Consider the following 14,431-nt stretch of genomic DNA (forward strand, 5'->3'; position numbering starts at 1 on the left):
ATTATTATATTATTTAATTATGCTACGCTAGTGCGAGTATCACATAACGACATTATCAGTAATACTGTTCATGTGTATAGTCGACTGTTACCACTTCACAACAGGAGAGTTGTCGTGGATTGTCATTCCAGTTTTATATAATAAAGAACAAGATCTAAGTTCTAACTTCTGCGTCCCTTTACTTTGTCTTTGTGGACATCATTGATAGGCATCTAATATGGCATTTGCTCTACTCTATCATAAACATTGCTTATAGACCGAACATGACGATTTTATAATCCCATTAAGTTACGAAGGGATAAAAAATATCTTGCATATTATATATTGCATACGCTAATTTTCAAATTGAGAATAAATATTTCCCAATTATAATGTAGGTATACTATTGTAAATTAGTTATGAAATAAAAGAAATGAAATATTTCTTAAAAATTTATTTGTTTTTCATTTTATTGTGCTTTTCATATTTTATAAATCGAATTGCCGTTCCACGATTTTATTACAATAATCTTGCAACTTTATATCTATACAAAATGGAACAAAATATAAAAAAATAAATTATACATACAATAAAAACAGAAAACAAAAACAATTTTTCGACAATCAAATTATTACATAATTTCCAATTTTCACATAAAGCAGTTGATATTTTACATACTCATATGTATAGATTTAACAAAGGAGAAATTCTGTTGTTAACTCTATAGAAGGTTGTACTTTCTGATACAATATACATAGTTATGAAAGAAAAAAATATCATAAAATATTTGTAAGAAATACAATGTGTTCTAATAATTTAGAAAGTTATAGCACCAGTGACAAAGAAATAGAAAAGAAAGTCAGAAATTGTGATATAACAACTATTGTTTTTAATGTATTGTGAATATTTTATGATATGATTATAAAATTCAACCCATTGTTTCACTTAATTAGTTTATCTACTTTTTACAATATCTACAAATTCAGAAATCGATATACACCGCATTTATCCAACACAATAATGTGTCCAACTTTAATAATTCGACAATTGTGATAATTTTAGGACTAGTTCAAATAACTTACTAGGACGAAACTTCTATCACTACTCAAATATGGTCACGTAGTTTTGTACAAAATTATATTATTCATATAATAGAAAAAGAAACGGATCAATCTCTCTAGTTCCTAATAGGGCCAAGTTCTCTACTTTAATAGACTTATTTTTGTACAGAATAGTAGAAAATAGTCCCTACGAGGATGTAATATGGTTTATTATTGAACAGTTGTTTCTAATTATTGAACAAACACTGTTCTAGAAGGCAGAAAAATTGAGGCCATCTTAACCGAATTAGGCCAGTGAGTAAATCTAAAAAATTCACTATACAAACGATTATATTAATTCCTGTTTTAAATTGATAGTCCGGTATCAATGAGACAGAATTATGGCACCTGACCATTTCACACCATCCACTAAAGTCTTTATCTGTTCATGACATAGGAATTTCAGCTGATAATCGGTGCCTTGACGAAGCTCTAGTACCACAAGTACCGCACGTATTATTGCTATAACCAGAGTCGGAACCAAACGAAGAATCTCCGCTGGGAGGCTTCGGAGATGCTCTTGGTCCTCTCCAACATCCAATACCAGGTAATTCGCCCCCTGGCCAAGCCCCTCCTGCTCCAACAGCCATTGGCCCTGGAGCTCTAGCCCCAACTGTACCCACTTGTGGATACAATCTTAATAAAGCATCCAATAAAACACCCTCATGGAATTCCGAAGGGTCCGGTGGATGGATATGTCGAGGCATCCTGTGTTGGGCTCTCCTGCGGTCTAAGGATTTGGGTCTTCTGTCTAACCGCTGTTGTCTAGGACGGTGAGGTAAAGACTGAGGCACGGGCGGTCTCAAACAAGTCCGACAAGGTGCAGCTTCCCCAACTAGACTCAATTCGTCTTCAGCGAAATGATCATCACTGTGTAGGGAGTCGTCTGATCGATGTGGGAGTTCTTCATAAAGTGGTGCACCACACGTGTCGCCCCCACACGAATTCCCACCACGCCAGGTGCCACCGGATCCACAAACGAAGACTCGTCCGGCACAATTAGGTCTTTTCGTTTCCACCATCTGAAAAATGGAATAAGTAGCATTTAATTTATGTACCTAAATATATTTATAAACGGAAGTAACGTCGTGCTAATCTCTGGAAGTATTAGTTAGTTTAGATAAATATTTATGTATTTGATACTAGAATCCTTGTGGAAAGTTATTACTGTGCCCTCTAGGAGTCAAAGAGAAAGAAAATAGTTAGATTGAATGTGAAAACGAAGTAATATCGCGGGAGGGTGACGTGAGGTGGATGGGGTGCGTTGGTGACCGACATTTCTTTTAAATTAAATGGTAGGAACTGCATGCCGCAACTAGTTAATAAATATAATTTAAACTCAGCAATCCAGCTTCAAACGCATATGAATCTCATTTTAATAAGAAGGGACGTGAGAATATTGCTCTCTAACTGTACTTTGAAGTAAATTGCGTTTCTGAAGGAAATATTGCACGAATAACTATGTAGATATTTTAAAGTCTCACCATGATAAAACTTGTGACAGTTTAATAAATGGTCATGAAGATTTTGATAAAACTATTACTGTATTCATTAATTTTGTTAAAGATAATTTCTTTGATGTTGGGATCAAAATAGTTGCTTACAATATAGGTACTAAAACTGAAAAGATATAGACGTTAGAATACGTGAGCTGTAGTACTCTTATACTATTGTCTGAGATAGATGCATACATTCTGCTTTAGTAGTGTAGTATATAAATGTTGATAATAAAAATTAAAATACTATCAGAATTATTGCTATGGTATAGTGGTCGCGTAAAAGAAGGAAAACTAAAAAGAATAAAAAACCATACCTAGCTACGTGACCATGTGTGTTTGCTATGCAATAGTAGTTTTATATGCTTTCTATATAATAACAATAATTCCAGTAGTAAGATGGTAATGCGATCTTATAGAAATACGTAAAATACATTAAGAAATAAGTAGCACCAAGATAAATTTTCATGGTAAAAAGCACAAATGATGAATTTTCTTACCTCTAATTGAGGCTCCAAGTCAGGCCTGTGTGGCAGTGGTGGTCTTCTCGGCAGATCCTGAAGGTCTTCGTATAGGGGTGCAGGCGGCGGTGCTCGACGTTGAGACCCGGCGCTTTGGTTTGGAGCCGAGGATTTTGAAGGCAGTAGATTGGTCACTTTCCGTTTATGCCTGTTGAAGAGAAAATATGATTAGCATTGTTTTTAATTTTGTTTTAATTTCATAATTCGCCTGCGCTTACTACGCACTAGTGGTGGATGATAGCATGACATGGTACATTGTTAGTTATGGGAACTACAGTCCACTTTACTAATAGCCCCAGGGAGAGTGGAGGGGGAGGGATGGGGGGCTATTCATAATTCTATACTACGTACGAAAGAGTAGTAACCTAGAGGTTTTAGTATTCCGATTTAGACACAAGAGATCGTTAGTTCGAATTTGGTGGATAACAAAAATATATTTCTTACTGACTCTTAGGTGATAGAAAACCCGATAACAAATCAAATAGGATTCAAATATACCCAGGAAAATGTGGGAATATTAAGTGTTTCGTTCATCACGTCATAGACATCCCATTTGGGATAATAGTTGTGAAAGGTCAGGTGTGTTATCTTGCTATTTATTGGCGAATAGATAAGGCAATAACATAACTAACAAAGAAACAGTAAAACTAAAATTTATAATTGACGAAGTTCTTAATTGCATATCATTCTTGTTAATTCAATCGTATTTTTTATTGGTGTGCCTGTTATGCGATATCGTAGCCAATTATGAACCACTAGCATTCCATATTAGATATCTTTATAAAGATTTTTGTTAATAAATTAAATTAATGTACAGACTATCTACATCTTACTTACATTTTACCCACAAAGAATGACGAACGATATACAATATATTTTTTGATATATGTTTAAAAAAAAAATAACGTATCCGTGATTACACTTTAAAAAATTATAGCCATAAGAAATTCAAAAGAATCATCCGTTTGAATCACAATTTATCTACAAGTTACCACAAATCATTAGGGACCTTTGAGTTTTTATTGTATTCAACTATCAGAGATCTCTATTAATATATTTGTCTATAGTTGAATATCATATTTTGCGGCGTGGTATTCTTTGGCCGTTCTTGTATAACTGTATTTTAATAACGGTATAGATTAACGTGGATAGGACAGTGCAATATCTGATTTAAAATATAATTCTAAGAAATTCTAAAATTAATAAAAATGTTTTTTGTTATTTGCTTCTATAATTTTTAGTCATTAATTTTAACTTTAATTTAATTTGACTTGTTGATTGTTTCAATGTTTTATGTAGGTAAATGTGCAATAGTAATACTAATTATAAAACGATAATATTTTTATCTTAATTCAATCAATGTATAATATACAGCTATTTACAAATCTATAAAAAAACTTATACAGTATTCTAAACGTTTTTGAGTACAATGTACTGGTTACATTTAAAATACATAATTAATTATTTAAACTTAATAATGTATTTAAAGCGTACAATATATTATTAATTTATAGGGGAGAGGGGAATATTAGTAATTATTTAGTCTTAGGGAGATATCAAGAGCACTTGATGTAAATCCAATGAATGATGTTGATGAGGCAAAAATTATGTCTAAGGATATAAGGATTTTTTCTACACAATTCTCTCTGTCTACGACTTCCTCTGTAGTCTGGCGTGAAGATACATAAATGGGCATGTCCATACAAAACTTACGTAGTGCATGGCTCATCACTTCTACATCCGCAATGGCGCGATCCCTTTCAATTACACCGAAAAGATATGGCGTCATTATAAACCGATTAGACACGCCAATTTCACCACTCTCCACCAGATGTTCCATTTAATATTTGTTGAAAAAGATCAGGTAGCGAAACTTTTATGATGGATCTATTAATATTAATACCTGGAATATACCTACTCACGTTAATCTTTTGTTATATTATACTAGCTGTCCCGGCAAACATAAACTTACTTTTGCCTTAAAATAAAATTAAAAAAATTTAGGGGTGGACTACCCCTAACATTTAGGGGGATGAAAAATAGATGTTGGCCGATTCTCAGACCTACTCAATACGCTCACAAAATTTCATGAGAATCGGTCAAGCCGTTTCGGAGGAGTATGGGAACGAAAACTGTGACACGAGAATTTTATATATAAGATTAGACTAGGGTTTTATATTCTTAGGACATATAGTCAAATGCCCGTTTGGGCATTTGACTATATGTGAGCGATTAATGAGTTGACGCTATGATAATAGAGAATATAATAAATTAATATTATTAATTACTTAATTAACAGTTTATTTAATTTAAATTGGACTTTATTGACAGGCACTTAATATAGCGGTGCCATATATATAACTTCTTAGTCATATTTTATTCGATAAGTAATAAAAGTGAAATATATTGTAATAAACGAAAAGCAGAATGTTACTCAAGTTGACATCTCGCCGGGACCACCCATACATTTCTATTGTAAGTACCTACCTTTCTAGTATATAGAGACTATTCCGCATTGGATACTCAAATTAAAAAAAGAATAAGTATATAAGACGTAGTATCAAGTATAAGTATTTAGTGTATGGATAAATTTAGTACAAATTATTCTATCTATAATCAGTAGTATGTTGTTTGATTATCCATCCCTGTACTATATTAATTCCTACATGCTATATTCGATTACTTTATAACTAAATAAAACAGTTAAATTACAAATTATTTAATTTTCAAATTAAGCCACCGATGATGACAAAGATGATGATGGATGATGATCTTATTAAAAACAAAAAATATAATTTATAAAAGAATATATAATATTATATTTTTACTAAATTGTAATTAATTAGAAATATAAAATTATTATAAAAGTTAACATGGTTTTATCTATACATATAAATAAAATTGGAGTGTCTGTTTGTAATATTTAAATAACCGTTTTTTACTACATGGATATGAATATATAAATAGGGTACATAAGGTACACCAAAAAAACACTTCTTACAATTTTTGTCTGTCTGTCTGTCTGTCGGTCTGTTTGTTCCGGCTAATCTCTAAAATAGCTGGACCGATTTTCACGGGGCTGCTTTTGGAAGGTAACTGATGTAATAACGACTAACTAATTTTATTTTATAAAAATCTTTTATTTTCGAAAAATAAAGTTAATCCTAGCTAGTAGAATTAGAAATTCCTCTTTGAAATTATATTTTATTTTATTACTTTTAATATAAACGGACCAATTTGGTATAGTATAACTATAGAATCGCATTGGATGTTCCATGCTTTCTTATCTATTATCTCATTTATAAGATAAAAGCCAACTTATTTGTCGTTCTATACAAAAATTGTTGAAACAACATAATATGACCTCTGTGTCTAATGAAATAAATAATAGATTTATTTGACATTTTGATTTTGATGTACGCTCTTATTGAGCTAGTGTAGGAGCATGGTTTTGTCTCTTGTCGATAAAGTTAATCGAATAAATCAAGCTAATTCGAATGTACGGTTGCCGGTAAACTTACTTCGTGGATAGTAATAATTTTTGTCGATCTGTTATCGATACGCATGCCCTTTGAAAATATTCCAAAACAAACTATCGATGAAATTAATGATACTGATTACATTAATCGCTGCAGTTTAAGGGCATGGATCGAATAGTAACAGGTTATTTTAAGTTCGATATTTCGTAAAACTTTGAGATATCAGATGTAGAATAACGAAATCAAGTTTTGAATAACTATGCAAACATTTTAATTGACAAGTTTTTTAGAAACCAAACTGTCTAGGCTTGTTTGATACGGTTGATTATAAATAATATTGATTATATTCTTAATTTCCTGTACTTATGATCTGATACAATCTAATAGTGAATTAGTGTGATCTTGGAATCTGAAGCACGGTGAAGATTCCAAGCAGTAAGGTTTAAAACTTAACTCTTTGCGCAATAGTTTAAAGATAATACATAATTGGAAGTTTTATAAGGGAATGTTGTGTTCTTTTCTGTTGGAACAATCTTTTTATAGTGTTAATGAATTTGTTAGCAGCAAAAATTTTATAATTTCAAACACATGTAAATATTTACTGATTAAATATACATATATTTTTTAATGACTTTCTTAAGTAGTTTAATGTTTAAACCGGAAAATATCTATATACAATGTAATTAACATAACTTAACTGTACAACTAAGAACCTAAAATTAAAAAGCTTAAAAAACATAATATAATAACTAAAATATATTATTAAAAGGGGTCCCTTTATCCCCTATATATTTTTATTACTAATAGAATGTAGTCAGTTAAGTTTAGATTGTATATTAGCTGTTTATCTAGAAAGCGTAAAAAACTTATTAATTCTATATGAAATTCTTTCATTTACTGTAGATACTTGGGATTTGTCGAAATTAAACGCGACTCGCGGCGAATCGATATCGACGTTGCGTTTCATAGATAACCACAATAAGAAACAGTTATCGTGTTACTCGATAGCTTGGGCCTCGATAATTAGTGGTACGTAACTAATCACTAGGGACGTGTTATGAGATTGATTGGCATTTGTCGATATTATTGTAGACGGGTTACGTGTTATAATGAGGTGCTATGTTCGACAGCAAAAAAGTGTGGCATTTGACGCGGGTGGGAATTTCTTTTTTTTTGTTAATTTTGGATGTAATATCTATAAGTCTTAAAATATTATTATTTGAATATTTATTTTGAATGTATGTGAGACTTTATTACTTTGTGTGTTTTAAATAAAAAAAAATATATTACGCTGTTAGTTATATGTGTGTTTATACTATTTACGCTCCTGTGTGTTGTTATATCTATATCTTATCTTTTATATGAAGTTACAAAAACCGACATTTTACGTAATAGCCGCTCCTTAAATGGTTTTTACTTAGTAAGCATTTATTTAGTTAACATTTAAAAAGATTTCATGGCAAAGAGAAAGTTTAGAGGCATCAAAGAAGCTGCAGGGAAGGTAGACAATAACTGGCTCTTTGTGTCTTACAAAATAAAGACAACAACTTTGGAGATAAAATGCAAATAAAACAGCACAAGATGACTGTTTCCTAGAGAAACGTCTGACACTTGGAGAACGAAACAAATAAAACTATTGATAGCATGTTGTTATTACTCGCGACGTTATGAAAGAATATGCCTTTAGAATTTAAATTTGCTCGTTATATTTATGCCCGCTTACTTTGTCAATGAGAATTATACATATTTTATGATTTAAATTGAATAAAACCTGTTATGTTTTGTATATACATTTGCAGTTGACAAATTTGGATTCTACAAATTACTTATATATATGTATTTGTCACATAATTATTCATTATCTACTTACTGATTAAATTTTTTTTATATTACACAAGTTGTAAAAATCATTGAAACCTATTATTTGTATGGAGTTTGTTCTTTAATGATAATAATAACCCTGGAAAATTCACACAGCGCCGTCTAATCCCAAGCTAAACAAAGCTTGCGTTATGGGTTTTAGATAACTTCTATGTAAGGACATACGTAATATACATAGAAAACACCCAAGAAATATTTTATATTATGCACTAAATTAAACGTTTAAATTGTATGTATGAAATTGCATAATTTCTTATTAAATCCGAATACAATTTTAATTAATATGGAGAGTAAAATAAACTTACATGCTATTATGCTAATACTTTCATTTAAAAAAATCATATTATATTGCAGTGTATTTATTACCTCTTATAATCTTAAAACGCCTACCAATTTGTTCGAATTGTTTAAAAATTAAAATTAAAACAAACGAATGGTTTTCTTATAACCAGGTTATAATTAATTGAACCTGAATACTGATTGAAAAGGGCCCAAGGGTCCCTAACATGTCTCAAGGTAACGTTGGAGGTGGTCTAATTAGTAAGGCATCGGTTAATACAGCGCGGGTGGCGCCTCCGAACCGCTCTTATTACGTATATATGTACGTATGTACGCTGTTAGAGATTGACTTGGATATGTTGAAATTGATGAAAATGAGTATTGTTTTCATTACATAGTATAAAAGAAAGTCGCTGTCGCTGTCTGTCCCTATGTATGCTTAAATCTATTTAACCAGGCAACGGATTTTGAAGCGGTGTCTATTTATTTATTTATAAACTCTATATTGCACCAATAGAATTAATACATAAGAATTATACAGAAAAGAGAAATGGAAGTACAAAAGGCGGTCTTATCGCTAGACGCAATCTCTTCCAGATAACCTTTAGGTAGAGAAAATACAACAAAATTGGTAGGTGGCGCATGAATAGAATGGAAGAATATATATATAAAGGTAATAATAGGGATAGGATAATAATACCAATAAATATTAAAAAATAACACACATTATATATACTATATATATATATAAAAAATATACAAAAATTACAAGCAATATATACATACATATATAAATATAATGTTGTGGTGTTTTTAATAGGTAGAGTGATTCAAGAGGAAGGTTTATATGTATAATACATATACATCCGTGCGAAGCCGGGGCGAGTAGCTAGTACTATATATAAAATATTTCTAGATAAGACATATACCTATTTTCAACCTATTTTCAGACCTAGCTAATATAAACTAATAAATAAAAATCGTTTAAACCGGAAGTGTTCGATAACAAACAATATTTTATTATGGATGATAATTGAATGGTGCACCCGCCTGCGCTAACGGTTTACGCTGGCGAGGCACCAGTGGAGGATGATAATATATATATATATATACCATGAATTTATCAAGATGATTCCACCTGGTCATCCAGGGGTAACCATGTGGAGGTCAACCTGACGTGGTACATTGCTAATAATGGGGATTATTAGTCCATATTACTAATACTACAGGAGATATTTATACAAGATTTTTTTTATAACATGTTCTATACTGGTAAATGCATAAATATTACTAAGTAATATATCTGAGTTATATCAGTTTATTTTAGTGTCAGAGAAGCAATTATACCATTAAGTACAACCGTACACCTTCACGGTGATAAACTCTCATTTCAATGCTTAATACCATTTAGAGGTATGAAGGTATAATAACTTCGTGATCGCCGCTTGCTATCATTTTCTACACTTCATCACGTAATAACAGAAGGTGTCAGAATTCCAAAAACGGTTGAGGCCTCTAACTGACAGCGTTGGGTTCTGTATAACAAAGAGGGATTAAATTACTTTCTTCATACTGTTGGCCGTGTTGCTTCTCTATTCACGTGTTGAGCTAACCAATTCGATATATTCTAATTTGTTTTCTATTTGTTTTTATTAATGCTGTTGAAATGATATACAACGAATGATTTCTGCGTATAATATTAGATTATTTGAAAATAATATGAAACAAGGAGATGTAGCTATAAGAGCCGCGACTATTAAGCTGAACATTGTAAGTATTACGGAAATTGTAGGTATATTCATTTTCAAACAAAACAAAGTCATATGAGTAAGTAATTACACATAAGTAAGTTAATACATATAAGTAATTACACAATCTTCTTATTAATCCTTTATATAAATTATAACCTTTTATGACCATATTAACATTAAGGGAGATAGAGAGAAATAATCAAGAAATAAACTTTATAACAAAGAACAAAGTTTGTGATTTTAATTTAATCACTTTGTTTTTGTTTTCTTTCACTTCTTTTTAGATGTGCTGCAGATATGTACATATAAATCAATAATATATTTATCAATATCTAAAATACTTTATTATATATTTTGTAAGTATATGACGGTCAGGTGAAAATGTTGAGACACTTTATACGGCATGATGAACTTATGAATATTATTATTAAAGGAAACAGAAGAAAAGACAGGAAGGGGAAGCCCAAAACATAGTTTTATCGAATTAAGAAAAAATAAAATGACGGAGAATCGAGAGAGGGAAGAGCCTCACCGAGCGCGACTCTTAAATTCCAATGAATTAATGTGGTTTTAATTGAGGAGGTAAGAAGACAAATAAACTTATAATTGGTCTAAAAGCAATTGCACGTGGAGAAGTACAGAGGGTAGTGAATAATTGAACAAGTTCATGAAGTCGTAGATAAAACAGAGGCAAAACCTCCGCCTTACCACCGAGACCAAAGCGTCGAAAGCAACAAAGTTACAAGAGTGTAATATTGTTTCTGTGGAAAGTAAAGTTGCCGGAGCTCATCGTAGTATGAAATGTAAAGTATACGGCGGTTTTAGTATCATAGCTCAAATACAAAATCATTTATTCATATTTGTTAAAAAAGATCCGTCAAAGACATATACGATTTATTTAATGGTGAACATGATCACTATTACCATTATATAAATTGTATCATCGATAATGAAAAAACGCCTTAAATTTGAAAACTCCAACAATATAACAGAATCAATACGTAAATAAATCTTATTGATTGCAAAAGGAAACATCAAACAACCAATTACGGTGAATATATGACGGAACTTAAAAACGAAATCGACGTATTAACAACTACGGAGCCAGAAGCCGTTAAATAAACAAATTTAAATGCAACTGTAAAAAGAAATACTATTTAAGTTCATATAAAAGAAGAATTTTATTTGTACCTATGAGCTATTATACAGCATATATCTAGCATTTTAACCAACTGAAAAGTTTCAAGAGTGAAATTGGCATAACAGAATTTTATGCGAGTTACAAACTCCCCGCGAACGAAAATTGTATTTGAATTTTTCGTAATAATATTTGAGGTTCGATATGATATGTTACATTGATGGAGTTGAGTTGGAAAAATATTAGTTATAATGAAGGATATGCAACTTCTAAAAGAAGTAGATTCTCTTGTTTCTTTTGTTTAGTATTATACTAACTAAGACGCGTAACTTCGTCTGCGTCTCATTTCTTCATACATCTTAAAATATTTACTGTAACTTTCTTTTCTCCGTTGCAATATTTGTCATTGCAGCTAGGATCCTATTGGACGTATCGTTTATATAGCGCATAACATGCCTCGACAAACAGACTATGCAACAATACAAGATTTTTCAAAATCGGTTTAGTACAATAGATTGAGAGATTACCCCTTCCAAGCTCATCATCTAAGAAACAATTTTTATAAATTGTGATGTATCTCACATTAATAAGGGTCTACATATTTGTGCAAACAATTTTGTAACAACTGTATAATATTTAAAGAATATTTTAAATTACAATTACTTAAAATATGTATTGCTCATCGAACCACATAACAGTATGTCACAAAATCCCCGACGCGTGAAATGTTTTCCGACTTTAAATAACCGGGGTGAATAACAACGGATTGAGATATTATGCAAATAACTGATTGTATGCAGATCACCAATAAGGCCTAGAATGAACGCTTTAAATTCGCTTACCATAATGAGAAAGACAATAGGCCTTAATGAAGACATTCGCCGTATAGAGTTCGATATGCCAGATAGCATTAGTAGAAACATTGTTAGTGGTGATTTGGAATTCATTTTATGCATACCAAAGGGTTTTTGTTGTGAAATAATAATGCGTGTAATTTATCCGTTTTGTTGTTGGAGATTTTGCATAATGCAGTATTACATTGATTTTGTATTACATGTTCATTTATATTTATGGTACAGGTACTCGTAGTTGAATAATTTTGTTAAGCTCTTAATTTATACAAAATGTTATTGTTTGTATAGAGATAATAAATGAAACATTCATTATTATTATTATTAGCGTCTGCTATTTCATATTACACTGATATAAAATTTATATTTAGGTATACATTCTATTCATATATAAAGTAAACTATTCCTCTTTCTTTGTTAGTTGTCTATAATCACACGCCATAGTATTTAAAATTCGAACAAATAATTATAATATATATACAATTACTAGAATCTATTCTCGATAATTTTGATGAGATTATAGACTACATCTGCCTTCTTGAGCATAGGCTCATGGAAAAAAATATAGCTAAGAATGATCTTTTAAATATTCCAACCCCTTCGGTTGGAATATTTAAAAAAACATTCTGCAGCGGGGGTTTTGAAAATTGTTTCACTATTCTAGACACGCATAAAGTAAGGGCACTCCACACGTTGGCCAAATACCCCTACATTCTAGCAAGGTAAATAAAAGTTTCCGCCGGAACGGTTTTACAAAATACTTTCTTAGAAGCTACGCTTTTGAAATTGGTTACCAAGGATATTAATTTAAAAGAAGCTCTACAGTGCATGTTTTTGAGTCTTATTGAGAGTTTATGTAGTTCAGTGGTCCAGTTCATTGCAAGTTACTTAGATAAAACGCTGGCATTTTGAAAGAATTCGATATAGGAAATCTTATAGGTCTTATTTCTAAAAGTAACATAAACTGTGTTAGAACTGTTTTAGAATCGTGGTAATAAAAATGAAATACATTGTACAAAAGATTAGTATGCAAACATTTATGGGAATAATTGTTCAAGCACGGAATTTTCATTTAATCTTAGACATATACATCTATATAAGTATAATACGTAATACGTACAGCCTTCAAAAAAAGAAATTTGTTAAGTGTCTTGCCAGTTCTTCTCAATTGAATATGTATAAAGAACTGGACAGTAGGGAAAAATATAAATACAAAAATTTGTCGTTCATAAGCGGCTAAAATGTCCTATATGAATAAATTATTTTTGAATGACTTCGATTTTATTATTGTGATACTTTATTAGAAATAGAAATAGAAATAGAAATAATCTTTATTCAAATAAACTCATTACAAGCACTTTTGAATAGTCATATTTTGATTCTACCACTCATTCGGAATGCAGATTCATCACAAGAAGAATGAGCAAGAAACTTGTGTGTTGCTCTTTTTAATAATGTTTTTATATAAATAATTACTGTAATTATAACAAGTAAGAGGCATGCGATAATTAACATAGAAATCGCTACGCACTCATTATTAGTGTAATCAGATAATATTGTCAGTGCTATGTATTTAAAATTTTTCTTATTTTTGCAAAGGAAGTGTTTTATTTGACATTTAAATCTTTTTTCTGGCAGATTTATAACAGACTCTGGTATTTTATTGTAAAACCTTACGCAATTGCCATAAAACGAATTACTCACTTTAGCCAAACGACATTTAGGTAAAATCAAAATATTAGAATTTTGAATTACAAAAACTTTGCTAAAATATCACGTACAGTTGAAATAATGTTTAATGTTTGAATGTAAAAACATTTAAGTAAAAGAATAATAAAAAGGCACGAGTATATTTGTAAGCTTGTTCTCAGGCTTTGCTCTTGTAAAAAGTACTTGGTCTAAGACAAAGAACTGGTAAATAGTGCATTGTTCCGCGGCCCCAACGGTGTTGGCTGT

The 14,431-nt window shown here is 30.9% G+C and overlaps 1 protein-coding gene across 2 annotated transcripts in view; it reads right to left on the bottom strand.

Annotated features, from left to right (window-relative positions):
- Positions 1–442: 442 nt before the first annotated feature.
- The window catches only part of LOC131842784 (uncharacterized), an 83,184-nt gene continuing 69,195 nt past the window's right edge, over positions 443–14,431 (bottom strand). For both annotated transcript variants that reach the window (XM_059191355.1, XM_059191363.1), the window contains exons 4-5: positions 3,076–3,244; positions 443–2,101 (exon numbers count right to left, since the gene is read on the bottom strand). In XM_059191355.1, the coding sequence (XP_059047338.1) occupies positions 1,466–2,101; positions 3,076–3,244 (805 nt within the window). In that variant the 3' untranslated portion in view covers positions 443–1,465. The remainder of the gene's footprint in view (positions 2,102–3,075; positions 3,245–14,431) is intronic.

Source organism: Achroia grisella, unplaced genomic scaffold (assembly GCF_030625045.1).
Source record: "Achroia grisella isolate CSIRO2021 unplaced genomic scaffold, CSIRO_AGI_Agris_v1 utg1086, whole genome shotgun sequence".
Lineage (NCBI taxonomy): Eukaryota > Metazoa > Arthropoda > Insecta > Lepidoptera > Pyralidae > Achroia > Achroia grisella.